This window comes from Cyanistes caeruleus, chromosome 14 (genome assembly GCF_971803275.1).
Source record: "Cyanistes caeruleus chromosome 14, bCyaCae1.hap1.1, whole genome shotgun sequence".
Lineage (NCBI taxonomy): Eukaryota > Metazoa > Chordata > Aves > Passeriformes > Paridae > Cyanistes > Cyanistes caeruleus.
Genome location: NC_141714.1, coordinates 3,657,356 through 3,683,166, shown reverse-complemented (window position 1 = coordinate 3,683,166; position 25,811 = coordinate 3,657,356). Strand labels below are relative to the sequence as shown.

General features: G+C 45.8%; 1 protein-coding gene across 2 annotated transcripts in view; it reads right to left on the bottom strand.

Annotated features, from left to right (window-relative positions):
* Nucleotides 1-25,811, bottom strand: part of LOC111929208 (calpain-5-like) — a 61,558-nt gene that overhangs the window by 10,124 nt on the left and 25,623 nt on the right. The window contains exons 1-10 of one of the 2 annotated variants that reach the window (XM_086851023.1): nucleotides 20,785-20,997; nucleotides 20,559-20,690; nucleotides 20,117-20,325; nucleotides 19,563-19,755; nucleotides 15,860-16,053; nucleotides 14,214-14,291; nucleotides 12,807-13,002; nucleotides 9,528-9,650; nucleotides 7,864-8,066; nucleotides 7,118-7,239 (exon numbers count right to left, since the gene is read on the bottom strand). In XM_086851023.1, the coding sequence (XP_086707149.1) occupies nucleotides 7,118-7,239; nucleotides 7,864-8,066; nucleotides 9,528-9,650; nucleotides 12,807-13,002; nucleotides 14,214-14,291; nucleotides 15,860-16,053; nucleotides 19,563-19,755; nucleotides 20,117-20,325; nucleotides 20,559-20,654 (1,414 nt within the window). In that variant the 5' untranslated portion in view covers nucleotides 20,655-20,690; nucleotides 20,785-20,997. Of the gene's footprint in view, nucleotides 1-7,117; nucleotides 7,240-7,863; nucleotides 8,067-9,527; nucleotides 9,651-12,806; nucleotides 13,003-14,213; nucleotides 14,292-15,859; nucleotides 16,054-19,562; nucleotides 19,756-20,116; nucleotides 20,326-20,558; nucleotides 20,691-20,784; nucleotides 20,998-25,811 lie in introns of those variants that run through there. The other variant, XM_086851022.1, reaches the window with a different exon arrangement.

Genomic DNA, 25,811 nt, shown 5'->3' with positions numbered 1-25,811 from the left:
AGTTCAAGGATTCCCATCACCCTCTCGGGATCTAATTTCTTTTTCCCTTGTGATATCCAATGTCCAAGATATTTTACTTCGGGCTCAGTGAATTGCAGCTTGGATTTAGACACTTTCAACCCCTTTTGTCCCAGAAAATTCAGCAGGGAAATGGTACATTTCTTCACCTGCTCTTCCGTGATCCCGGCGATTAGCAAATCGTCTACATATTGTAACAGTTTTGTCCCTTCCTCTGGAGTGAATTGGGTGAGTAGCTGCTCTAAGGCTTGTCCGAACAAGTTCGGAGATTCAACGAATCCTTGTGGAAGGACCGTCCACCGCAATTGCTGATTTCGATTGGTATCTGGGTCCTCCCACTGGAAAGCGAAAAAATCCCTACTCCCTTCATCTAGAGGACATGTCCAGAAAGCATCTTTTAAATCAATTACACTATACCATACATCCTCTGGTGAGAGTCTGTTTAGTAAAGTGTAAGGATTTGCTACTACCGGAAACCTGGTTCGGGTTCTAGCATTTACAGCTCTCAAGTCCTGAACCAATCGGAAGTTCCCATCGGCTTTCTTTACTGCCAGGATGGGGGTGTTATGTGGGGACATGCAGGGCTCGAGCGTGCCTCCTTTAAGCAGCTCGTCAATTATTAATTTCAAACCCTTCCTCCCTTCGGCGGGGATGGGGTATTGTCGGATCCTTATCGGATTCTCTGGATTCTCAATTTCAATTTTGATGGGAGCAATATCTAATTTTCCCACTTCCCCCTTTGAGTGCCATACTCGGGGGTCAATTTCCTTTTCATCTTTTGAAGTTAAATGCAACACCTTCACTACTAATTCTGAATTTTTCACAATGATATTTATTCCTAAAGCTATAATCATATCTCTTCCCAATAGGTTGTAGTCGGCTTCTTCTACAAGCAACAAATTTCCTAAACATATCTTATTTTCTGACTCGATTTCCACCTCCTTGATTACCGAGACTTTGAATGGATCTCCTTTTGCGCCAATTACAATTACTTTTTCTTTACTCGTTTCACACCCTATAGGCAATTTCTGCAGGGTGCTTCTCTCAGCCCCGGTATCAACCAGGAAACTCATTTCCTGGCGGTGGGGACCTACCTTCAATTTTATCAAGGGCTCCTTTGCTGTTACTGTCCCCATTTGGAAGAGCCCAAGACCCCCCTAATCTTCTTTAAATATTTGTTCATCTTTTATTCGTTTCCTGCAATCCTTTTTTATGTGTCCTACTTTCTTACAGTAGAAGCACTCAGGAGGATCCTTTCGAGGAGGAGTTTCCTCCTTTTGGGATCCTTTTTGTTTTTTAGGTATCGGCTTTCCCTGTTTCTGTTCGTGTTTTTGAACTTCTTTTACTGCAGCCACTAATATTTTGGCTTGAAGTTTCTGTTTTTCGTCTTCTCTCCTCATATAAACCTTCTGAGCTTCCCTTAGAAGCTCTTGGAGACTCTTCTCCTGCCATCCATCAATTTTCTCCAATTTCTTCCTAATGTCCTCCCATGATTTAGCCACAAACTGCGTTTTCAGCAGGACCTCCCCCACCGGAGAACTGGGATCAGTCCCGGAATAAATTTGCAGACTTCTCCGCAGCCTTTCTACCCATTCGGTAGGGGATTCCTCTTTTCCCTGACATTCCCCAAATACTTTGCTAATGTTCTGTCCTCTGGGGACCGCCTCTCTTATTCCTTGCACGATGATATTCCTCAAATCCATCATGCTTCTTCTCCCTTCTTCGGTCTGGGCACTCCAACTCGGGCTTACGCTCGGCCACTTTTGGTCACCGGGTGTTCCCTGCGGGTGCCGCCTTTCCCAATCCCTGATGCCCGCCTGTTTAATCATCTCTCTCTCTTCCTGGCTAAACAGGGATCTCAGGATGGCCATGAGATCTTCGTAGGTGTAAATACTACTCCCTAGAAAATCGTCTAATCTTTCGGCCACTCCAAATGGGTCATCTAGCAGTCGCCCCATTTCTTTTTTGAACGCTCGTACATCCCCTGAGTTAAGGGGCACGTTTACAAATCCAATTACTCCGGGGGCGGTTGGCACTTCCCTGAGAGGGAACATTCGATGCCCATTTTCTGTCTCTCCCCATTCTCCATTCCCTATTTTTGATTTCCACCGAGTCCTGCTTGCAGGAGGGGAACTGGAGTTTGCGGGAGGGTTTCCCCTCATTGCTGGCGGGATGTCTGCCGCAGCTAAGTGACTCAGAGGGTTCCCTTCGGATACTTTCGGTGGTCCCAGCTGTGGTGGCCGGACCGGGATTTGTGGAGGGGGTAAGCCCCATCCTTGCGTCAACACCGACTCCAAAGAGGGTGCGGTGGCTGGGTTTTCTGCAGGTGGGGGGGTAGTGAGGGTTTCTGGCACTACTCCCGGTGGTTGAGGGGAGCGTGCCTCTGCTAGTTGCCCCATGGAACCCTCGGGTGCTGATGGTACTACTTGGTCCATCACCGGAGGCTCTACTGGCCCGCGGTACGGAGGGGGTAAGTGATCCAGGGGTTCCCAGGTCTCTGTCTTATGTTCATTTTTCTGTTTCACTGGAAACAGCCGCACTCTGGTATTTAACCAGAGTTTGGCATACTCTTTCTCCTCGCCGTCTGGCGAGACCTTTTTCTCTACGTGTGCGAGTAATTCCCTGCACGTCCATTTATCAAATGTTCCCAATACTGGCCAAGTGAGACATTTTCTCAATTCTTGTCCTCCCCAGATCTCGGCACAGTAGTAAATCATTTTTGCCTTTGATTTTTCTCGTCTCTCGGGACAAATTTCCCAATTTCTCAACATCCACCCTAAAGGACTCTCTGGTGGGATGTCTAGCATTTGCTTTGATTCTTCTGATGGACTTTTCTCGTTATCTAGTTTCTGCGTTTTACTTTTTCTCTGTCCCATTTTCTTACGATTCTTACCTGCTCTGCGTTGTGTTCGTCTTTTTCTTCGTCTGAAAGTCCTAGATCGCACCAATACTTACCTCTCGGTTAGCTGTACCGGGGTTTTCTCGATGTTCCGACTTTCTAAATCTTTTGGCTGAGAGAGTTTACCAGTTCCAGAGCTCGACTGGACGTCCCTTCCTCTCTCAGCCCCCTTTGATCGGTCCCCTGAGACTCCCTTTAGCCTCAGGCTTTACGAGTAAGGAAAGAGAGACACTTTCACACAGAATCGCTTCCTTCGCGGCCGGCCAATTCCCTCGCGGGAGGATGGAAACGCGGCCTTGAAGTCCACACTCGCTTCGTGACCAGGTCACGTCTCTCACAAACTCGCCCGATCACCCGCTCAACCTCACAGTACTTACAGCAATTTTCCTGCGAGGGCGTCTTCGTGCACGTATGACTTTTTATGAGCTACCAAGCCGCGGCTTTCCCGAAGGCTCCTGCCTTCCCGAGCTCTCTGGATCCGTTCCTCTTTATTATGGTTTTTCCTCAGCCTAAATTTGGTTCGGCAATCGGAGCGAACTGCGGAGGGTCTCTGCTCCCCAGGCCGCTGAAATCAGCGGGGGTACCCCCCTGGACAGCGAGATTCTCCCACAGTTTCTTCCGATCCGAGTCACGGCACCAATCTGTTATAAATGCAACGGCAAATTAAAGATTAACAAAGATTAATTTATTATAAATTAATAAAGCAACAAACAGTGAGGAAAAAAACCACAATAAATGGACAGCGCAGCGCTGGGTGGACAGGGTCTATACGCAAGGTATAGGTGCTCCCAAATCCACGTCTGAGGGTCCCATGGCCTGGGTTTTTATAGGGATTTTATGTCCCCAGGCTAGAATTCCAACCAGTTTCCATTCACCAAATGTCCCTGATTGTCGGGTGAATGGATTTCCTGGCCTAGAACATTGAGTCAGTAAGTATCCGGGCAGAGTCTCCTCAAATGTAAAGTGAGTCTGTATGTATTTTAACATATTTCATCACAGCGGGATTGAGAGATCCGGGCTGGTGTCGATGGATATCTCAGAGGAGTAGTCTCTTCTTTGTCTTTCTTGATTGAGTTTCTGTAGTATGGGTTTGGCAGGTGTGGTGTTCGATTCTGGCAACGACCATCTTCCTGGGGCTCGTCCCCTTTTGTCTTACTTGATGGTCTCCGGCCGAAATCGGCCGGGCGTTGCCTTTCTCTGGAGGTAGACTTTTAGGCTGGTTCTTTTGTTTCTGTGATGGCCTGTGTCCTGTCTTTTCCTCCGAGTTGATGAGTCTGCTGAAACCTGTTATCTGGGGGGGTTCTTTTGCAATTCGTGGTTTTTGGAAAAGGAATTCTATCTCGACCGGGAGGAGAATTCCTTATTCCATACTTACATTTAGTTATAATTATACATACTTTATTTAAACTTCTTATTCCGAATTTTTATTTACCCAATTCTTTATTACAACTTTTAATTAATCAAAGGCAATACCTGTTTTGTATTTCAACAGAACTCTGTCCATTTCTGTTGTTAATGACAGAATATCTATTTTTTCCACACCTTGCAACCCCTTAGATTTTAAATAAACCCAGGGTATCGATAAGTCAGGCTCATAAGAGTTTCTAACACACATTTTTTCACCATCTTCTTGAAAATACCAGCACAGCCAGAAAGCAGCACAATTTTAGGCAAGCTCTTTAACAAACCACACCCAGATGATTTCCCTCAAACACATCACTCAAGACCAGGTACCAACATCTCACAGGAACAAACCACACAACAGCCGCATCCAAACCAGACACAGCCACTTCCATCTACAAGGCACACACAGATTTTTCCATGTGTTGCTCTGTGGTTACACCTGGCCAGAGCTGCCTGTTTCCCTGACAACCCCTCACAGCTCCATGGCAGGTAGCAGGATGTTGGATTTTCTGATGGGCAATTGCCTTCCGTGTCACTGAACTGTGGATTCGGCTCTGGGGCATGGGGTGGCACCAGCCTGGAAGAGCTGCCCTCTTTGCAAAGTAATTTGGAAAATGGATCTGGATAAACGGGGTCTTGCCTGTCACCCCAGTGGTGTTAACAACTTCGTCCCAGGGCAAAGAGCAGAGCAACACCTGATCATTAACAGTAATTAAGAGATAAAGAGCAGAAGGAGGGGTGAGGAAAGGGCACAGAGCTAAAGAGGTGACAGGCACATCTGCTGGGTGGATGAGGGAGCAGTTAATGAGGGGACTTGCTCAGTGGAAGGAAAAGCAAAGAGAATATTTGAAGGAAACATTCAAATTCTCAGCAAGACTTCGAGAAACAGAGGGAGGTAGAAGGGGGACACAAAATGCTCCTGCACCCACGACGTTCCAAAATGTTCTGACCCCATGATGGCAGTGCTGGATGCTTCAGCTGCTTTAGAAAAACTGGCTCCAATTCCACAACAAAAGGAAGCAGTGGGAGAGCACAGGGGGATCAGATGTTCTCAGCTATGGATGGCCCAGTTCTGTGCCTGGTTTATTTACAGGACAAAGGGAAAACTAGGTCTGCTAGAGTGGAAAAGTAATGTCCTGGTATTGGCCTTGAGCTGGAATGAAACTGGAGCTGCAGCTCAGGAAACAGATCAGGCAGTGGAAGGAGGGCTGGGTTCAGCTCTGGGGCACACAGATGGCTCCAGCTCTGCCCTGAACCTCGGAACAGCTCTCATACCTCAGTCCTGGCCATGCTGCTGCTCTGGGAAGTTGTACAAACAAACAGTGGAAGTGAAAAAGTTGGAATCTGTAAAAGTTAGAAACACCTGAACAGTAATGGCATTTCTAAGGCTTAAAGAAATCTATGCTCAGGCAGTAGCCTAAGGCTCAAATTTTGGGTTTTTGAGAACTGCACCGAGGATCTAACACCCCCATCCTGCAGCACTGTACCAAAGCACAAGGCTTTCTGGAAAACATTCCTGGGGGAATTACCAGAACCTGGAGAGCTCTGACACCCTCAGCCCCTGGAAAAGTGGCAGATACAGTGCTGAGACACAAGCACTGCCCTGGCAATCACAGCAGGTTGTTTTGCTTCTTGCAGGTGAATCTCTGTTTCTCTTTCCTTCTGCTTCTCAGGCTGCTCCCAAGGCAGCTTCCACTAAAGATTCTCTGCTTCCAGGGCTGTCACACACCACGGATCTCAACACTCAGCTTAGAATGGAAGTGGTGAAAAACAATTCAATATGCAAATCCAACACAGAGTGTCAGCAGGAAGACTTAAAGGTGCAAAAGGTGATTTGTTCTCGAAGAGAAATTCGGGGGGAAAGCCTGACAGGCTGTAGTGAGAGCAATTTTTAAATCAGGCTTGGGAGTAAGAGACTGAAAATCCTCTAGCACAAAGAGCTTCTTCATCATCCTGCAGACCTGCCACTGTGCTTGGCCCACAGACAGCTGGATCCACTTCAGAACACACTGACTTGGAGAGAGGGACTTCCACAAGGAGCATCCAGGACTGAGTCTGGGCCCTTAGATTCATCCACTATTCGTGACAACAGCAAAAACATCCATTATTTTGTCCAGACAGGGCAATGGATCAAAGACAGCATCAAGGAGGAGCTTTCCAATAAACATTTAAAATAAAGATTAAATAAATTTCCTCTGGCTAGGAACAGGGCTCTGATGACAACCAGCACTGAGATGTGAAAAATGAAGAGTATCAGACAGAGAGCAGGGAGTAGAAAATGAAAAACCAAATGACAACTGGGAAAGTTTCCTAATTAACTCAACATCAGGTGCTATAAAGCCATTTTGGTGTCCTTCAGGACACTTCCTCTGACAGGTACACAGTCATGTACAAAGCATTTCACCCCTGTTCTACTTTACCCAGCTGAAAATGGTTGTTTGAAAACCATAGATTAGAGCCTGGAGTGCTCTAATCAGGTAAATATAACACACAACTGTCTCCTGGATACTTTCCATTTAGAAAATACACAACCCTGTCAGAAGAACCTTACTAATCCCCTCAGGAGGTTCTGGCTACTCCTGCCCACCTGTCCAGTTATGGATCTATCCACAACTTGCTGTTGTGCATCCCCACATTCACCTGATCTCTCCACTGGAGCATGTTTTACGTGATGGAAAAACAAATCCCATAGTTCCTCCATTTGAATAACTTCTGATTGCTTACACATCCACCCAAATCATCTTTTCAGAGGACTGAAAAGCCAATTTCACTCTTCCAGGCTCTCTTCCCACTTACCTCCTGATCCGTCTTGTTTCTGCAAACCCTCTGCAGAGTGGACCTTGATTTGGGTGACTCTGCGTGGGTAGCCACAAAGGAGACTCCAACACGTCATTTGTGGCCTGTCTGCCTTCAGCTCCCTGAAAAAATCATGGAAAAAGCAACCTAAGCAAAGAATGCCACACAAGCAATCAGTGGTTGTGGAAATTTGGCATTTGTAGCTTTTCCTCATCTGCCATTTTTAAATTCTGTGGTGCAGAAATGACAGATGTAAGAAGTAAAATCAGAGCAAAGTAAAATAAATTTCTGTTATCTTTTGCATGGAAGCAAAAGTGGTGGAAAAAAACCCCAATTTTAAATAGTGGAAAATAGTATCAAATCAAGAAATAAATGCAGTGGGCCTGATTTGTGATGCACTGGTTCTACTCTTGCAGCAAGCACTGCTTTCAGAGATGAATCTCACAGAAACAAATACCAGCTGGAACCACAAGCACCAGTGCTCGGTGTCCTCACCTAGAACTGGAGGCCACTGCAAGAACTGAACTAAAAAAAGGCAAAAAACTCAAAATGAATGGTCCAAGAGGTCCCCAACTAAACATTTCCTGACCATGACAAACCTGGAGAGTCTCAGAGGTGCCCCTGATGTCTCCAGGGCCCGGTTCTGGAGCCCATGAGCCAGTGAGTCAGGGGGAGCTGGAGGACAGCCTGGCAACCCCTTCCATGGAGCCTGTGGGCTAAGGAGCACCTCCTGCACTGCCACCCACCTGAGTTTTGAGGGCACATCTGTGTAGAGCCTGAGGATGAATTTTGTGGGGACACCTGGGATGTAGGTGGTTGGGATGAGGACGTAACGGCCTTGCTGGAGGTTCCTCCTCAGGAACACGCTGCGCGTGTTGGAGTAGGGAGACGTGGCCACTCTCTCCTGCACCGTGAGCTTGTGCAGCCTGTACCTCCTGTTGTCCTCCACCTGCAGCAGGAGAGGGGTTAATGCCAGCAGGGACAGCAGAGATAAGGGCAGGGCTCTCCCTGAGCACCACAGCAGATTTTCACGGCCATAAAACGCAATATGCAATAAAGGCAAATCATTTGGCAAGTGGTTTCTCATCCAGTTAAGCTGTGGCAGGTGAAAGTTTGGGGCTGGCAGAGACAGGAGCCCACTGAAAGAGATGCTGGGATGCTGCTGGAGTGCTTGGAACACTTCCAGCACTGGGCACACACCCCAAGGACTGCACCTGCTCAGACAAGGATGAGATCCCTCTGCCTCCTCCTTCCTCCAGCTTTCACAGCAGGCTCCCAATCCAGATGCACACAGCTGGAATTCCCTTGCCCTTTCCTGAATACAAAAACCACAGGATAACCATTCACGTTTTGTTCTATGCCTTGAAGTTGTGCTTAACTCTTCACATCCCCTCCAGGGGACTGGTATTTGCCAGAGCACAGTTTAAATCCAAAGCTCTCTCAAGCAGCTCTTGGGGGAAAGGCAGCCCCTCATTCTTTTCTGGCAGCTCTCTTAACCAAGGCCTTTAGTCATGGTTATGAGCCTGGTGTGTTAGAATATATCTAAAATAGAAAAAGTATTGATCAGAAATAAAAATAGAGCACTGAAACTTTTAGGGAGGTGTGATTTTCAAGCCTTTCCAAATTACAGGCATGAACAAGGGAAATGATTCTGCTTTCTGCAGCACACTTTTCAGTATATGTGGTTAACAGGTGATTGGCAAGTGAGTAGGTGTGACGCAGATGTCAGCACATCTAACCAAGTGTTAAAAATTGACTTTTTTTTAGGGTAGGGCTATAGATTTAATGAAGTCCCAGGAGCTGTAGCAGCAGATGACAGGATTACACCCAGTGAAAGAGCAGAAAAATCGCTGTTTCTTTGCTTCCCTCCTTCTCTGAGTTTGAGTGTTTTCATTTCACTCAATTCGCCCCAAGAGTGCCATTAAATTATCTTTTGGGATCCCTGTGGTTCCTTTTCCCATATATTCATTTCCTGCTCACTAGTCCAGCTTTTGAAAACACTTTTTTCCTAAGTGGCAGCAGAAAAACTGCAGACCTTTCAACTTCATTCACCTGGCTGCATTTGCTGATGAAATGGAGGCAGAAGGAGAAAAACCAGCTCTCCATGTTTCAAGCATTAATATAATTTTGCCTTTCTCTAGAAAGTCTTGGGGTGAGAAATGCACCTAAAATCCTTTTGCAAGAGGCAAAAGTTATTTATTTCAAAGAAATGAAATTTATTCAAATAGAGTTTGAGCTGAACTAAACTCAGTTGAGTTCCCCTGGCCTGAGTGCAGCACTCACACGAAGTTTGAGCACAGGGCCAGACCCCAGGATAATCCTGGCTCTATCTGCCAAAGATCTCACTGCCAGGGTGAAGCAGAGAGCAAACTGAACAAACTCTGCACCAGGAGAGCAGCTGGCTGCCTACCTTGAGGATTTCAAAGCCAATTGTGATGTTCTCTCCTCTCCCTTCTTTCTTGTACTGGCGGCGATCCTCCTGCTGCAATGACACCAACACTTTGTCCTCCACCTTCGTGACATCAAAGAGGTACTGGGAGGAGAGAGAAGAGAGAAACGCTGTTGGAATTGCCTCAGGAGGCTGAGGGTGAAGCCATCACCAGGAAATATCTGCATACAAATGAGGCAAATGGAAATGCATCTGGGGGAGGAAGGAGAGTTCTCCATGTAGCTGCACATTCCCAGCAATTCCCAGCTGGAGAATCAGTGCTAATAATAAGGATCTTAAAATCAAAAGTATCAGGTAAATAAAAGGTGTTGATGAAAATGGTAATCTTAGTGAGAGGAGATGAGGGAATGACCTTAAGGTGAAGCAAGGTAGGTTTACACCTGATGTTAGGAAAAAATCCTTCCCTGGCAGGGTGGGGAGGGCTGGCACAGATTCCCAGAGGAGCTGGGGCTGTCCCTGGATCCCTGGCAGTGCCCAAGGCCAGGTTGGATGGGGCTGGGAGCAGCCTGGGATGGTGGAAGGTATCCCTGCCATGGCAGGTGTGGGATGAGATGGGCTTTAAGATCCCTCCCAACCAAAACCATTCTGTGATTCTCTAATTCCATGAACTCACATAAAGCCTGAGACAAAGGCACAAAATAACTGGAGTCAGCAGGAGGACACCTCATTTGAAAGCAAAAGACAGAAGATGAAGTTTTATTTAGCTGTAAATCAGTAGTGAGATGAAAAAAATAAACCAACAGACTCCACATGGGGTCTTAGATAATTTTCAATTCTCCTTTAAACTAAACAGTGCCTGTAAATGTCAAACATCTTTATACAGGACCTGCAAATGAAGGACTCTTTCAAACCTTATTTAAAAGGCACTTTGTTCTCCATCTAAGGTTCTTATTTAATGTGAGAATGACAGAAATGCTAATTTTGGACTTCTCAGTTTTCCTGAATACTCCATAAAAAACAGCCAAGAGAGACTCCTGCACCTTTAACGTGCAAATATTTTATCCAAACTGTGTACAGTGAACTTGAGTCATCTTGGGTTTATGACAAATCAAAGGAATTTATCTCAAGTTTAAGCAGCAGTTCCCATCATTCCCTTACTAAACCTGACTTGAACACATTACTAAAAACCACTACCAGACCTGTTCATAAATAAGTATGAACAAAAGAAGGTCAGACAGGTGTTTCTTTACATGATAAGGAATTGAATTAATTTGTTCATTATTAGAGACTCCTTGAAATTTTTCATTGTGCTTGCAGAGGGCAAACCTGAGTAGTCAGGACCAGTGAAGGGAAGAGGACATAATTTACCCCAAGTTTGGACAGATGCTCTACACTCCCATCCTCAAAGACATTTAAATGTGAAGAAAATAAATAGAAACATAAACCTGCAGCAGCACACAGCTGGGTGCCATGTGCACCACATGTTCTGATTCCAGCAGAAATTCCCTGGCAGCATGGAGAGGAATATCATCATTGGTTCAATTCCTCCATCCCTTCTCCTTCGACTGCTGCTAAAAAGCAAATTATTGAGCTTTGCTCTGAGGTAGATACTGAGATTGCCTTAGTTCCAGAACCATCCACACCCCTCTGCCTTGGAGCTCTGCTGAACGAGGCCCATCCCAAGCTCTGATTTGTGTTTTGTCTCACCCATTGCAGCAGAGAAAGCACAGGGAGAGTCCCAGGGGGTGTAAGAGAACCTAAAAAGTGAGATACAAGCATGCAGCAACACCCAGTAATGCACATTTTAATTCCTGTCCATGTTGAACCACAGCCCAGAGTGTTCCAAGGCCATGGAGGGCTGGGAGGGGAACAAGTGGAACCAGGAAAGTTCTCCTGGCCTGATGATAGCTCTGCAACTTGTGATGCTCTTCAGCTGTCTCAGTGGCAGAGAAGGCAGCAGGTGACTGCAGGATACACAAATGCTTGGCTGGAATTGCCTTATCAAAGGGGCTGGAAGTGTCACAATCCCTCTCTGCACAGATAAACCTCACAGGAGGCCTCAGTGCCAGGAGAACAGACTGAGATTATCTCCAGATGATGGTGGGGTGTGCCACAGTAACCTGTAATGGCCCTGAGATAACAGAAATGTGCTCCAGCACTGCTGCTAAGAGCCTTTCCATCACACTGGAATACAGAGACCTGCCAGGGCACCAGGCATTGCACTCAGCTGGAACCTGTGCATTTTGTTCTCTGTGACAGATAAACACTTACAAATGAGAGCAGACAAGCACTTGGAACACATCCAGAATCTTACAGGGCAACACCTGAATTAAATCACCCCCTGGAAATGAGGCACTGGCAGAAGGCAGAGCAGTGAAGAGCTGCAGGATGAGCTGGGAATCTGAGATCTGATCTGAGCAGCAGAGGCTGCACTGCTCCAGCATCCTGCTCTGAGAACAGGGGCTGCAGGCAGAAACCTCCCTTGCAAGTGCAGAGAAACAGATCCAAAAATATCTTTAATTAATCTGGACAGGATGATCCATCTTCAACTCAGTAGCAGAGTAGGTGCCCAGACCCCAGGGACAGGAACAGAAGTTATATGGCTGAATTTGCATGTGCTGGGAGAGAGAAGGGCAGGAAGGTGGAAAGGGAGTAGGAATGGATGAACAAATAAACTGAATAGCTTGAAATGACCAGGTAGGACAAGACAAGGAAAATTCTGTAATGCTGATGATGAGAGGCTGAGCTTGGAGAAGAGACCAGGTACTTCCAGAATCTTACATTAATGCCAAGGGATACTAACTTCATACAGTGGATCAAATCCCCAAACTGTTTAAGGGGGTTAAATGAGCTCTGTCATTAGAAAATCAGATTTGTTGCCTTTCTACGACTGGAAAAATGAAAGAAGTCCAGGCAGGAGATCATTAATTCTGTTGTGTTTTGTGTGTGTGACTCACCAGCCACAAGCATGAACAGTCCTAAATAAATATCTAAACTCTTCTGAGAAATTGCACCAAGATCACTGAAACATGCAATACACAGCACACTCCCAGGGCAATGAGATTTTTGTCTGGTAGTCACTGCCAACTCCTAAACAGCTTGGATACTTCAGGAGCCCCAGCTAAAAGTGGATCCACTTCAATACCTCACAAAACTTCCCACCTGGGGGTTCTGCAGGGTTCTCTGTTACCAAATACCTCACAAATAGACAGTACCTCACAAAACACAGGGATTCCCACCCAGGGGTTCTGCAGGAAGGTTTCTGTTATTAAATACCTCACAAAACACAGGGGTTCCCACCTGGGGGTTCTGCAGGAAGGTCTCTCTGTTATCAAAGCAGCCCCCAGATCGGTTCAGCAGAGGCTCTGGATGCTTTGTCCAAGCCCCATACATCATTTCCTTCTCCCAGGTCTTGTGGAGGCTGAAGTAGGAGGTGTTCACAGTCCTGCAGATGTCCACATCTGTGAAATTCTTACACCAGTCCTCAAACGTCATCCTGTTCCACAGAACACCAGGGAAGTAATGGTTTGTTTAAAAATAAGCAGTGATATTCACACAAAAAGCCAAAACACAAAATCTTCCAGTAATTTGAAGAGGAGGCATTGCTCAGCTGTTCAGGGGACAAACTGATTCACTGGAAAGCTTTCCATGTGGAAATATTCATGAAGCCACAGTCACAGAGTTGTAGAGATTAATTCAGAGCAGCATCACTCAGAGTTTTTGGTCAGATCAGGGTCTGCTCTGTTGCATCCCCTAAAGGACTGTTTGAACCTCCCAGGCTGGATTTGATAACACATTTTACAAAAGGCCAAAGAGATCAATTAAATTGATAAATCCTGCAATTAAAGCAGGATCCACTCCTCATTATTACAGTCCTGATTGTCACACCTGTCCCTGAGCAGAACTCAATCCTCTGCACTCTTTTATTTAACCCCATCTCACCTATGCCTGCTAAAGGAATGAGCTGGACTGCAGAGCTACTGAAAACCAGCTTGACTCCTTGAATTACCATCATGGCTTGGCTTATTCATGGCACAGATCCAAACCCTGCAGCTGCCAGTCCTGACAAAGCCAATAGAATTCTTTTCACTCTGAGCCCTGCCAGCTCACTTGGTGCAATATTGATCATCTCTTGAAGGACCTGCTGGGCTGAGGATCTAAGCTTTAAGCAAGGTCAAAATTAATAGAGCTCTAGACATTGTATAGATAATGAACACTTCACATTCCTATGCTGGAAAACACCAACAAATATCAAAATTCTCTGGATGCAACTCTATTTTTAGATGCCTCAGCCATGGCTGACCTACAGACAGGCACAGTAGTCAGTAAACAGGGTGTGAAGTGCACACAGTACTTCCTCAGATATTTATTTCAAAATTTAACTGGTCCAAACACGCTTCAATATTGGGCACTGTGCCATGTAAACCAGCACATGTTCCCCTGGTTTCTGAGAGATTATCCCTAATACAAGGATTATTAAATTATTATATTAAATTAAATTATGATTAAATAGATTCTGAGAGCTACTAATTTTGTTCTACTAGTTTTAAACCCATTTTGTTTATCCTTCCCTGTCATCCCTTGGGAGTTTGAAAGAAACAGACCTTGGGATATCTTTATCCATCTGTTTTTGGAGCTGTTAAATGGCAGATTAATGACAGTTACTGTAGCCAGTGTCTCCAAATCCTTCACATCACTCCCACTCACCAGAACTCCCCATCGTTCTCAACAGTCAGCCCCAAATTCTTGCGCTCAGAGTCGCTGACTTTCTTCCACTCTTCAGAACTAAAAGGAAATAATTAAAAAAAAATAGAAAAAAAACCATCAAAACAATAAGTAAAATAAATAAAATAAAAACTCTCACCTGGAAAAAAAAATTGAAGTAAAAATCTGTCCTGGTCCATGGTTTTAAAAGGAATATCAGAGTACTGTAAGGGCAGATGATTTTGATGGAAGTGTGAGCTTTCAGGAGTTTTAAAACATTAATTGATTTGAAAGCTACTAAAAAGGAAAGAGATGAATAGGAAATAGGCTCAAGGAGAGCAGAATTTTATCGATTTCCCTTGTCATTCCCTCCATTAGGACTGTTAAACACTTAAACAGCTGGTTTCCAAGGTCACAGGAGATTGACTCCATTCCCTGAAGGCCCCTCAAATGAAACCTGCTTTTCCTCCTCGGGAGATTATCGAACGCTTCACTTAGACCAAAGTATTCTCTCTGTCTTTTAATCACCTTAATCAAACAGGCCTGAGGTCTGAGATTTCCCTGGGGGGGCTTTGAGAAGGAACTGCTGGAGCCTGAGCACGGTGTCCACTTTGCAGAGGAGCACTGCAGTGCCCAGAGCCTCCAGGGACACAGCCCCTAAATTCCAGCAGCCTCCTGCTGAAACCCAAACCAGACCCTGGCCCTGATGGGTTACAGCAGCCAAACAGAGCCACAGCTCCTCACTGCCCTTCCAAAAGCACTTGGAGGCTGAAGCTGGAGGTGGCTGGAAGGAGGGAATGGAGGCTGCTCTCCTAACAGACATTTTCTTAACCTATTTGGAAATTGTCAATTTAATTCTGTTAGACCAAAAGCCATGGGCCACCATCAGAGTGCTCAGTGCTGGCATGAGTGGCAGCTGTGCCAGACACAGGCTGCTGGAGAACCCTGAGGGCTCCAGTTAAACAAGACACAGCAGCTCTTTTGTGCATTCTTTTCATTTCACCCAGACCAATCTCTCTGAAAGGAGCAGATTTTTGCTAGCTAAAGCATGGATCGTAAGAAATTAATATGCTGCTGTTAAGAACACTGCATTGTTAAATACAGAATGCTAACTGGTGAGCCCAGTGCTGAACTGTCACATATTTTTCATGTATAAATCACCCATGATGGGAGACAACCCCTCCAGCAATCACTTCTCTTGCTGTGGAGCTATCTGCTAAGCCCATGGCCCACATGAAAATTCATCAGAAAGTTAATTAGAAAGAAATCACAAATGTGGCACTTTTACAGCGTTTTTCACCAGTCACTTAAATGATCTACAAGACTTTTACCACCCCCAGCAGCTGGAAATGGCAGATGAGAAACTGAGTCACAGACACGCTCATGGTGAGGCTGGGAACGAGCCTCGTGTTCTTGACTCATGAGCTATTTTTCTTCCCACGTGCCAAAAGAATGATGGAAGGAGTAAATAAGGTCCAGGGAGCCATAAACTGCCCCAGGACGTGCTCATTCTCTCAGAGGAAGACGGGCAGAGATGGCACAGAGGTTCAGCCCTCTCTGAGTACAGATGTGTCTCACCAGAGTTTAAACACGAATTGCGGTGCCCCGGCGCAGCTTCACCCCCCTGACACCGCGTTTGCAGCTCTCACCTGTCGCTCCAGGCACCGTGCCACTCTTTTTTCCCCCAGGGATTCCTCAGCCTGACCATGAACAGCTTTTCTGCCTTGAAGGAGAGCAGGAGCCTCTCTCCGAGGCGCAGTTTCCCGATGGCAGTCACGGAGTAGGCATGGCCCACGATGAGCCCCAGCTCTGTCTCTGCTTCGCTGGGGCGCCCAGAGGACTCCTTGGGCACAAAGGGTGACAATTAAACACAAAGAACTCATGTCTCTCAGGAACCTGACAGCTCCAAGTTGGAGGGGAAGGACAAGAAAAATTTGGTTTTCTTTCTGTTCTTCAGTGATTTGACTATGCAGGAAAATAACGGCACTGGGAATCAGAGCTGGGGGCTCACTGGTCCGGCGTTGATAGTGGCAGGCAATTCCAGTGCCAGACAACCCCAGAGCACAGGGGAATCCTGCCTGCTGCAGCCAGTCTCTCCTCCTGGCCTCAGAGTTAGAGACAGGGCTGATGGAAAAGCTTTCCAAAATCTTGGCATCTCTTCTGGACACTGGTGACGTGCCCAGACTGTCTGGGGGTGTCCTCACCTGGACACTCATGGATTTATCTGGTGAGTCCAGTGGCTGCTCTTGTGTGGGGATAAATTTGATACCCAGGGTCTGGCAGTGGGTAAAAATGGGAGAGCACAGGCACAAGTGAAGAAACTTCCAAGCCATTTGTGAAGCCTGTGCTGTAGCTCACTCGCTCCTGGCAGGGCTCTCTCCTGTGCCAAAGACCTGGAGGATGCTTTAGGAGCTCACCATAAACTCCACATAAGAGTTTCCAGCAGTGATCAGGCTGTCCCTAAACTGTCCCTAAACTGTCCCTAAACTGACCCTAAACTGACCCTAAACTGACCCTAAACTGACCCTGAACTGTCCCTAAACTGACCCTGAACTGTCCTGTTTGATGCCCCAGGCCTGATCAGATGCTGATCCAAGAATACCTAAAAGAAGCCAAGCTCTGAGAAAGAGCACAATTTCATTTAATGCATCCAAATCTCCTGATTTAAACCCAGAAAAGCAGCATCTTACAAAGGTGTTGGAGTTGTTTTGATGGTCCTGGATCCAGATTCTCCACACCCTCACTGAATCCAGCCAAGCCACCCTTGAGTCTCTCTCACCTAAAACCCACAGGGCCTGGAAACACTCATTGCTTTGAACTTCAAGGAAGGAAGATTTGACTCAGTGCAGATCCTGCTCTGTAAACTTGTAATTACCTAATTAATGCTCAATCAAGCCTTGGCTGTGGTGGAGAGAGCAAGAGGCATGGCCTCTTGGTGTTATTAATGCAAATATTTAAATAGAAATATATTATTTATCATTACACATTAAAATATTAATATAAATATATGAATATTTAAATATAAATAAGGACTTCTCACAGTTGTGAAATGCACAGAGTACTTCCTCAGATATTTTTACCCATTTCAAAATTTAACTGCTCTAAACGGACAAGGTCCTTGTCCTAAGGCAAATGTTGCACTGATACAACAGTGCTCAGTCCCCAAAGGTAAGAAATCACATTAAAATAAAAGAAAATAAAAGAAGGGCAAAAGAGAAATTCCTGTCAAATTGGAACTGACAAATGGTCTGGCAACCGTGAGAGTGTCACCAAGCCCCCTGTGCCTCTTGCTGACAACAGCTCCCAAAGAATCAGCTCAAGTGTTCCCCCAGCCTGGCTGATGTTCCTGGCTCTGGGCTCCCTCCAGTGTAACACTTTCACTCCCATTTTTCACAGCAAAAAGCAAACAAGGAGTCCTTGACAGCACAGGAGTCTGGAACTTCTCCTGCTGCCTTTATTACCCCCCCCCAGGCTCTTCTCACTGCTGGCTTTTCCCACCTCATTCTGAAGATATTTATTTCTTTATTCAAATGAGATATTGAAACATCTCCTGTCTGTTCACATTTCCAAATGGGGATGCTCAGGGCCATTCTGTAACCCAAGGAAAATGATGACATGTTTGTAAGGCAGCAATGAAGCCACCTGAGTATTAAATAATCTACACCTAGCGAGCTCCACTCTGTGTATAATTCATCAAAAAGTGACAAATGCAGGCAAACTTAGGAATGGCCTCTCTGTAATCAATTTTTAGAAGCATTTGTGTTTAATTTGAAAGGGGGAAACATAATGCCAGGAATCAGTGAAAGAATTACAACTGCCTAATTAATTGCTTTTTAAAACACAGCTCCCTGTACTGAGTCAATCACCTCACCAAATCCTTGTTAAGAAACAGAGCTGCTCTCACATTTGGGAGCAACCTATCATTCCCAAACCAATGTCTACAGTAACAGCTCACACCAGACTGCTCTGCCAGCCTGGCCTGAGCAAATCAGACTGAATTCTTTCAAATGAAAATTCAGGCCTTGTGGAAAAAAAAAAGGTAAAGCAAACCCCAAAGGCCTTGAAGCTTTTGTTTCTGAGCTGTTTCCTGATGCTGCTGGAAGGGACAGTCCTGTTCTATCTCAGGTTAAAGTTTGTGTCCCACAGGGTACCAGGTTTCCTCCTTGGTCCTGGTGCAGGACAGTGCAAGGCCAGGGCCAGATAAACAGGTAACACTTTCAGGAACCTCCAAAACCAGCTGATCTTCTGTTGTTCTTGACAATTCCACAACTCTCTTCATACTCACAAGAATTTCTGAATGAATCACCTTCGTTCACAGATAGGGAAATCAAAGCAAAATGTTTAGGTGATTTAGCTAAGATCAGCCTTATCTAAGGTTTTAAACTGAAGCAGGGGCTGTGGGAGGAAGATGCTGAAGTGCACTTAGATGCCAACCCTGCAGCTCCTAGAAAATTATCCCTTTTCCCTGGGCTGCTGGATTAATGGTTCAAGATCAATTATATAAAAAAAATAATTTAATAGGAATCTTTTAGGAAATATTCAGGTGCAGTTTGTGAGCCCTTCACATGTGATAAGGGCTGTGGACAAGGTGAGGATCCCAGCACTGCCCAGCCAGGGCCTGACATTGCAGATTTAGACAGAATGGGAGCTCAGCCCAGCTGTCAATGGTTTGACTCCTCCAGGGCTGGCCCATTGGTGGTTTGTGAAGCACAAAGCATCTTTTGGGAGCTGTTATTCATCCATCTTCCAGCACAGGACTGGAGAGAGGTAAATCTTCCTCAGAAACCATCCCCTCTCTCCTGACCACAGGGACTTCACAGCCTCCTAAATGTGGGCACTGAGTTACCTGAGCCTCACAGCACAGGCAGGTTCTGCACCTTCATTCTAGTGGGGAGATTATTCAATATATTCAATATCAAACAGCATTTCCTGAATAAGCAGGTGAGCTCAGCCCTTCAGCTCAGCTCCACTCTTACCCTGGCTGCACTGGCACAACCAAAGTCATCTCAGCAGCTCCCTGCCAGAGCTGTTTTCTCTAAAGAGATTTCTCTAAGAGATAAAGCCATTGAACACTGCTATCTGCTCTGTAAATTAGGGTGGATTTGCCTCAGGTCAATTCACAGCTGTGACCATTCAGAAAAAAAAATAATTTCAGATACACAGTGAAGTGGCAGCACAAGCAGCTGTGACTGTATTTAGTGGCTCCTGGAGCTGGAAGCACTTGCTAGATTTCTCCACACAAAGCTTTTCCAAACATGCAAAGGAAGGGCATGCTCAATATCCTGATAATGGTATTTCTTCCAGAATATTTTCATTGGAATAAACCCTTAACATCCAGCTCTCTGTACTCACCGAAATGGAGCAGCTGATGAACCCTCCTCTTTTGTGCACTTTCATCAAGTCTTCAAACAGCTTCATCTGCTCATAAATAACCTCACCATATCTGCCCTCTGCCAAATTGATGGATTCTGCCACTGCTCCAGTGAAATCCACCAGGGCTTCTGCAGCACAGCCTCCATCCAGGGCTTGGTAGGATCCAGCCAGCCTGGGGGCAACACAGAAACACTTTACAGGGGCTGCAACAAGTGCTCTAATTTGGCTTGAAGGTAGGGAAGATGTTTTTGTCTCACCGAGGGAAAAACAACAGAACAAAAAAGCCTGAGCAGACTGCAGATAAATCTTCTCTGCTTTCTAGGATCCTTAAGGATTGGGGCTGCTGAAGTGGACTGCATTGCATTCCTTTATGATTTACATCCTTAACAGAGATCAAAGAAGGAGCTTTCAATCTTTTTTACATTCTTTACCAGCAGCAAAACTAAAACCTACGGAAAGTCTGACAGAATTGAAGGACAAAACAGAGAGAGGGACGACACTGAGGGCTACAAGGACAACAAACCAGCTCATACTTAGCGTAAGCTTTCTCCAGCAAAGCGCTCCAGAATTCATTTCTCACGTTGGAATGGCAGTAGATCAGCTCCCCATTCTCTGTTGGCAGCAGATCATCAACCACCACCTCTGTCCACTCTCCAAAGCGCCAGAAACGGAATCGGAAAATCCCAGCGTATTTCCTCGGGTTTTTGGGGTCCCATTCCTGCTCATTATAGTCTGGAATCACCTGGGAAGCCATGGAAGGGGAAGTTCAGCGAGTGCACTGTGCTGAGGTTTGTTCCCAGGGCAGACTGCCCTGGAACACGTTAAAGAAAGGGAAGATTTGAATCCAGCAAAATTCAGCCCTTGTTAATCCCAGGGAGAAAAGCACTGTAGGCTGATAGGCAGGGAAACAGCCAAGTAACCTAAATAAGGTTTATTAGCTTTATTTCCTGCACCACACACAGACCCATCACCCACCTGCTGCCAGAGGCTTTTCCTCAGAGCCAGGCAGGAGCAGGCAGCCACAAACCAGCAGTTCCCCAGCTTGCCCTGGTGGAAGTCATGGGAGCTCATTCCATCCACAAGCAGGTGGGGATCTTCACAGAGCTCCTGGAAAAGCAAAGCAGAGATTGCTGCAGACTCCAGAAATGATCCCAGCATCCTTCCAGTCAGGAAAAGCAGCAGGAACTGATGCTGCTCTCACCTGAGCCCTGAGCTTCTTGTCAAGCCTCTAAAGAGGGGAAATGATGCCTTAAGGTTTTAGCCTTTATATTTTTCAAAAGCTGTGCTGCAACAGTGCATAACTCTACACTTCACATAAAGTGTTCACTACTGTCTTCACAGTTTGGTCAGACAAAACAATTCCTCTGGGCCTGGAACCCAAGGACACCTCCCAGCCTCAGGCCCCAAAAAGAATAAACAAAAGTGAATTGGGGGCAAGCAAACTGGGGGAATGTGACTTCATTACCTGAAGCTGTAATTGGACAATTAACCTCTGATATGATAACAGAGCAAACTTCTATCTACCCAAAAAACTGGTGACCATCTTGGGTGCAGCCTCTGTGAGGCTTTTGCACTGCCCAGGGTGTACCTGTTAAAGGCCTTTAATAAATCCCCACTTTATTCTCTTAACTCTGTCCTGCCTCTGTTCCAGGCAGCCCCTCCAAGGCTTCACTGCCATTCCTTTGGCTGCACACTGGAAACCCTCCCTCAGCAGCAGCCTGAGTCACTGCAGAGACCCCAGCCCCTCAGCACCACGGCAGGAAGAGAACTCCTCTTTGTGAAGCACACCTTTAATTCCCTGGGTTCACAATTCTCATGGGTCTGGCTCCTGCTGGAATCATTTATCCCTCCTTTCCTGGCTCCATCTCTATCCACGTGCAGATTCCCACCAGAGCGTGGCTGGATCCTCCTGGGATGTCTCCCTGCTCCTCCCTGGATTATCCCTTGCCCTGGAGGCAGAACCTCTCAGTGTCATGGACCACGGGGGTGCATTCTGCAGCAGGGATGTCCATGAAATCCTTGGCAGAGGAATCCTGCTGAATGGAGAGGGAACCTCCCACCAACACCAGCAAAAACCCGTGGGACCATCCCTGACTGGTGTGGAACCTGCAGGGCTCAATTCCTGACACTCTCCTGTCACTCACTGCTCCTCCTGACGGGCTGAGAGGATGGCAGAGCAGGCACTGGCAGGAAATTCTGCTCTTTCACACTTTAACAAACCTAAATTTCAACACTCTGGAAACGATCCTATAGCCAAGCATTAGAAATGCAGAATAAATAACTCCATCTCACCTCAAAATGGCAGGAGAGCCCAGGTTTCCTGGAGTCTGCCCTGTCTGCCATCAGCAGCAGGGGAAGGAGCTGTGCTCCTGACCTTTGGATTCTCTCTGCCCTTTGGTAATTAAAGATGATGATCACAAAATAGCAGGACTTCAACCCAAGCCTGGCTAGAGCCCACAGGCATCTCTCTGATGTGACTCTGACAGATCAGTGCCAGCTGAACTCATTTCCAGAGAAAAGCACCACCTCAGTGCTCAGCTGATGGTTTTCCTGGGCTGCTTTAGTACCTGGAATCAGCTCAGAGCATGGAATTCATAGAGCTGCAGCCGTTTTCCTGCAGAAAATTGTGATTTTGGCATGAGACTTTTCTCATTAAATAACAGCTGACGTTTTAAATGCCTTTTGGGAAACAAGCAACTGATCATTACATGACACTGCTCTTCTGTCAGGAATTCTCATGTGCCTGCACTTAGAGAAAATTCAAAGCTTATTAAGAGACATTAACAAAAATCTGAGTAACAAAATGGTGCCTGAGAGGAAAACTGACCACATACAAGATACTCATCAGCATCTTGGATGGATTCATTCAGCCTCCCTGGATGCTCTGACATGGAATGGCAGCAGCACCTCCAGGCTGGCACTTCAGAGATGTAAATCCACCCAGCTGCAGGGGCTGACATCAGCTGGACACTTGGCTTTCGTGGTAGCAGAACACATCCCACATCCATGTGGGCTAGATTCAATTTTATATCCCATTTCCTGGCATTTCTGGCATTAATAATTTCTAGTTTGTTTTTCTTGTTAGAGTAATAAATGAGGGATAAATGGAGCCATCAGGGTTAAAACGGTCCAAACTTTTCTGTCACTAGTGAAAGCCAAAACTTTAATTAGTCTTAGAAATTAAGCACTGCTGTGTATTGCAAAGATCTTATTTGGTTTGTTTTGATAAAAAGAACCACATTAAACTGCCTTCTTTTAATTGAAGTGTGTCTCACATCTCACAAAGTCCTCAGAGGAAAAACAGGGTAGCTTGTGCCAGCTGCCAAAACTGATGGATGAGATCAGCATTTGCTGAGTGCTGGGGTCCAAAGCAAACTGGGAAGAGCAGAGTCAGAAACAGCACCTCCCTGCTTCCACCAGAGTCACCAAATTCTCCAGGGTCCTGCTTGATAAACCCTTTCTCATCAAACCACCTAAGAGCCCTGCAGTTCTGGGGCTAAAGAACAGAGTAAGAAAATGCCACCAATTCTGATTCTTTTGTCATTAATACATTACAACAGCCCTGGTGACTGTCACTGCATGGCTCAGATGAGACACAGTAACACTGAGGCACAACCAAGAGCTCATTTCAGCTCTTTCCTCTCTTCTAGGCTTGGTGATTTTCACCACTTATGCCATATTGTAAATTCTTAGGAATACTTTTGTCTGTCTAAGCCACAGCTCCCCCAGCACAAGTTAGAAATATGTTCTTTCAATGTATTGTTCTGCAGTCCTTGTAAGGATCTTCAAGCATTTTTGGTTGCCTCAAGCATGTAAAAAAATAAAAATTAGAAAGAATATATATATAAAAAAATTTAAAAATATATTTTTCTACTATTCTCCCAGCAATTAGGATATATAATGTTCCCAGTTTAGGATAGTTGAGGATCAAGCCAGTTACTATCAGGAGTTACAAGGAGGAGACACTGACATGAGATGAGATCCAGGCACTTCAGGAGTCCCAATCCCTTTGCTCAGGATCATCTTGCACCATTGATACCTAAAGAGGCTGCCTGGAACAGGGGCTGGGCAGAGTTAAAGAATAAGGCAGGTATTTATTAAAAGGCCTTTAAAAGATACACCTTGGGCAGTACAAGAGCCCAGCCAAGGCTACACCCAAGATGGGAGAGAGGTCACGAGTTTTCACACTTTTATAGGTTTTGGTCCATTTCCATACTGGGGTTAATTGTCCAGTTTCAGGTGATGCAGTCCCATCCTCCCAGGTCGCTCTCCTCAGTTTGGGGCTGTTTGCACTTGCTGGGCCTGGAGCTGCAGCGGTGTCCTTGGTTCTGGGGCTGGGAAAGGATTGTTGTGTCTGCCTGAGCTGTGGGGAGATCCTGCTGACACTCTGTATGAACTCCAGAGTTATGAACCAGTGCAGTGCAGAATGTGGAAAATATGAAAGCCAAAACTTAAGGCATCATTTCCCCCATCTGTGCTGTGAAAGAAACATCCTCCCATTTCCAAGGCAACGTTTAAAGGCAGTTTCTGGATCCTACTACACGATAAAAGCAGTTGTTGCAGTTTTTGTGCCTGCAGGGAGCATCCCAAACGCAGAGCTCTCCCCAGTTGTGCCCTCCCACATGTACAGGATGGAATAAACCCCATCTGCAGAGCTCCAGTGGGGCTGGGCAGGGGCTGGAAGTGAGGCTGGAGGTTTCAGGGGCTCATGGCTCTGCTGAAAGCCCCGATGCTCTCACTGTCCCACCAAGTTTTCATTTGCATGACAGAAGTCTGTTTGTGCCACCTCCCATCCTTGCTGTGTAGGATTGGAATATCTGACATTCAGACTCTGGTGCTGTGAGGAATAAAGTGGCTCACAAACCTCTTTTTTTCCTGATTTTAAATGGTCCCTTTATTTGCAACAGAGCAACCTGGTCAACTGGCTTGCAATCCTGTTTGAGTCTGGATCCCACAGAATTCCCATATGTGCCTTCCCAGCCCCTCATCCAAGCAGTAATGAAAATCCTGATGAGCTCCAAACTAAGGGAGATTCCTGCAGGGCTCCAGCAACACAACTTGAGAGTACTCCCAGTAATTTATTTCACCAGCTATGCATCCCCACCACAGAGGTTTTGCAAAACAACGTGAACCACGGGAGACAAGAGACTCCCATCTCACTGGAGCCAATGGTTTGTGTCTTGTTCTGCCACAATTCCCTACAATTAAAAAAAAAAAACCTTTAAAAAAGAAAGGATGGGTTTTATTTGAGACCACTGAAAGTACAGCAGGTAACTGACTGAGCAGGGATACATGCATTGACTCCTAGAATCATTCAGCTAAAGGAGAAAATTCCCCTCAGCCCTGAACATCTTGTCCTGGTGTAAGTATCACCAATATTCATGGAGTAAAAGTTATGCAGTATTGGTTATTAATAGGGAGAAAGACAATCAGAGGGTTAATTAATTAGCTGTGTGTCTTCACAGGCGTTAGCTGAAGCTGCACTGTAGAAATCATTAACTGTAAAACATTAAGAGATATCTCAGATGTCCAAAAAAGGGGAAAGATGATTTTTTAACAGATTAGGGTCTGTCAACTGTCTCAGAGAAAAACAGAAATTCAGTCAAGGGAAGAAGAAAGAAGAGCAGCAATTGTCTGCAATTAAGATTTTCAAAGGTTTCTGTAGTATTTAGAACTTTCTTTCTCCAGCACCCTTTAAAGAACCCAGTCCTGGCATGAAAAATAATCCAATTGCACATGAGACCTACAGAGGCAGGCACTATCAGACTGATCTACTCAAGCCCAGAAACCATTCCCTTAAATTTTTTAAAGCAGGTTGATTTCTGTCAGAGCTGAGAATTGTTTCCAATTTCTTCCCTTCTCCCACCCTCCCATCACCCTGAGTCAACTCCTGCAGAGGGAAGCAGGGGCAAAGGCAATTCTTCTGAACATGGATGTAAAAATTCAGCTGCAGCTGACACTGAACCACCCTCATCTAAACCCCTGTGGCTGTGGGGTTGAAGAGGTAAATGGGATTGTCCATCCTGTAATGAGCCCCAGCATGGTCACAGAATCCTCCCCAGAGCAGGCTGTGTGCCAGGGCATTTGCAGTGAGCCCCAAGAAGCAAAACAACCAAGCCCAGCTGCACTGAATGCTCCAGTGCATGCAAAAAGTCTTTTACAACCTTGTTGTGGCTGGAAAAAATCTGCCTGTGGAGTGAAAAAAGAGAAGTGGTCCCTCAGGGGACA